Genomic DNA, 1017 nt, shown 5'->3' with positions numbered 1-1017 from the left:
ACCTGAAACTGACAAAAACAACAACAGCAGCGGTAGCAGCAAAAGCAGCTGCACAAGCGGCGTCATAAGCGACGTGGTAAACAAAAGCAAGCAGACAAGCTCCCACCACCAGAACATGAATTTCAATTTTTCGCAGACAAACACCACCACCAACACCACTGACGACTTTCCACACATCAGCTTCATAACACCACCGAAACTAATTTTTGACCACATAACCACAAACAACGACGGCAGCGACGACGACAACGACTTCAAATCATCTCCTACGGCCACGAACACCTCACTAACGTCCAACTTAAAAAGTGACAACATCGACATCAAACGAAAAAAAATTGTTGAATTTGCCAATTTACCATTGCCTACCACACCGCCAACTCTGACTAACTCCCCACCAAATTTTGTGAGCCTTGCGACTCCGGTCGGAATCGTCAGAACCCAAAGTACCAGTGCGTTAAGGATGTTGAAGAAACAGCAGCAAGGTGGGATCGAAGGAAGAACTGGTCCAGGATCTCATTGGGACTTTTTCGATAGATTTGTTTCTTCCGATAGGTCGGTTTGTGTTGGTGTCAGGATTTAGGTTCATTTTATTAGATTTAATTTGTTGGTTGGTTGGTTGTGTCGAGTCAAACTGGAATTAAATTGGTTGAATGATTTTATTGCACCAACATTTAGTCAATTTAATTTGTCAGTCTTCTGTTTGATGGTTTGTATGGCTGTTGTGTTTTGGTATGTTTATAGATTAGTATGCTAAAATTAGGCCAGAGCATTCCAGCTGAAATTTTCCATTTCTCTACTTACAATATGAGCTTACTAACATTTTGTCGGTTGGAGATAATTAACTGACACATATGGTGGTTTTCAACATAATGCCACAACACACACGACTTCGCAATCCGTCAACATACAACGTTTGTGTATGTATTATACGAACAAAAATACATTTAGATACTCAGATACCCGNAACCAACACGTGTGTATGTTTGTATGTCTATACAAAAATTTATTTTCATGTGT

General features: G+C 40.4%; 1 protein-coding gene across 1 annotated transcript; it reads left to right on the top strand.

Moving 5' to 3' along the window:
- Window positions 1-180: 180 nt before the first annotated feature.
- HELRODRAFT_184637 (hypothetical protein) lies at window positions 181-580 on the top strand (the record flags this gene model as incomplete). The annotated part of the gene is made up of 1 exon (XM_009015402.1): window positions 181-580. A coding segment is annotated over one exon (400 nt), but the record flags the coding sequence as incomplete, so codon positions are not given.
- Window positions 581-1017: the final 437 nt, after the last annotated feature.

This window comes from Helobdella robusta, assembly GCF_000326865.2.
Source record: "Helobdella robusta unplaced genomic scaffold HELROscaffold_1592, whole genome shotgun sequence".
NCBI classification, from domain to species: Eukaryota; Metazoa; Annelida; class Clitellata; order Rhynchobdellida; family Glossiphoniidae; genus Helobdella; species Helobdella robusta.
Note: the sequence above shows the minus strand (reverse complement) of the source record. Positions and strands in the feature narration are given on the sequence as shown.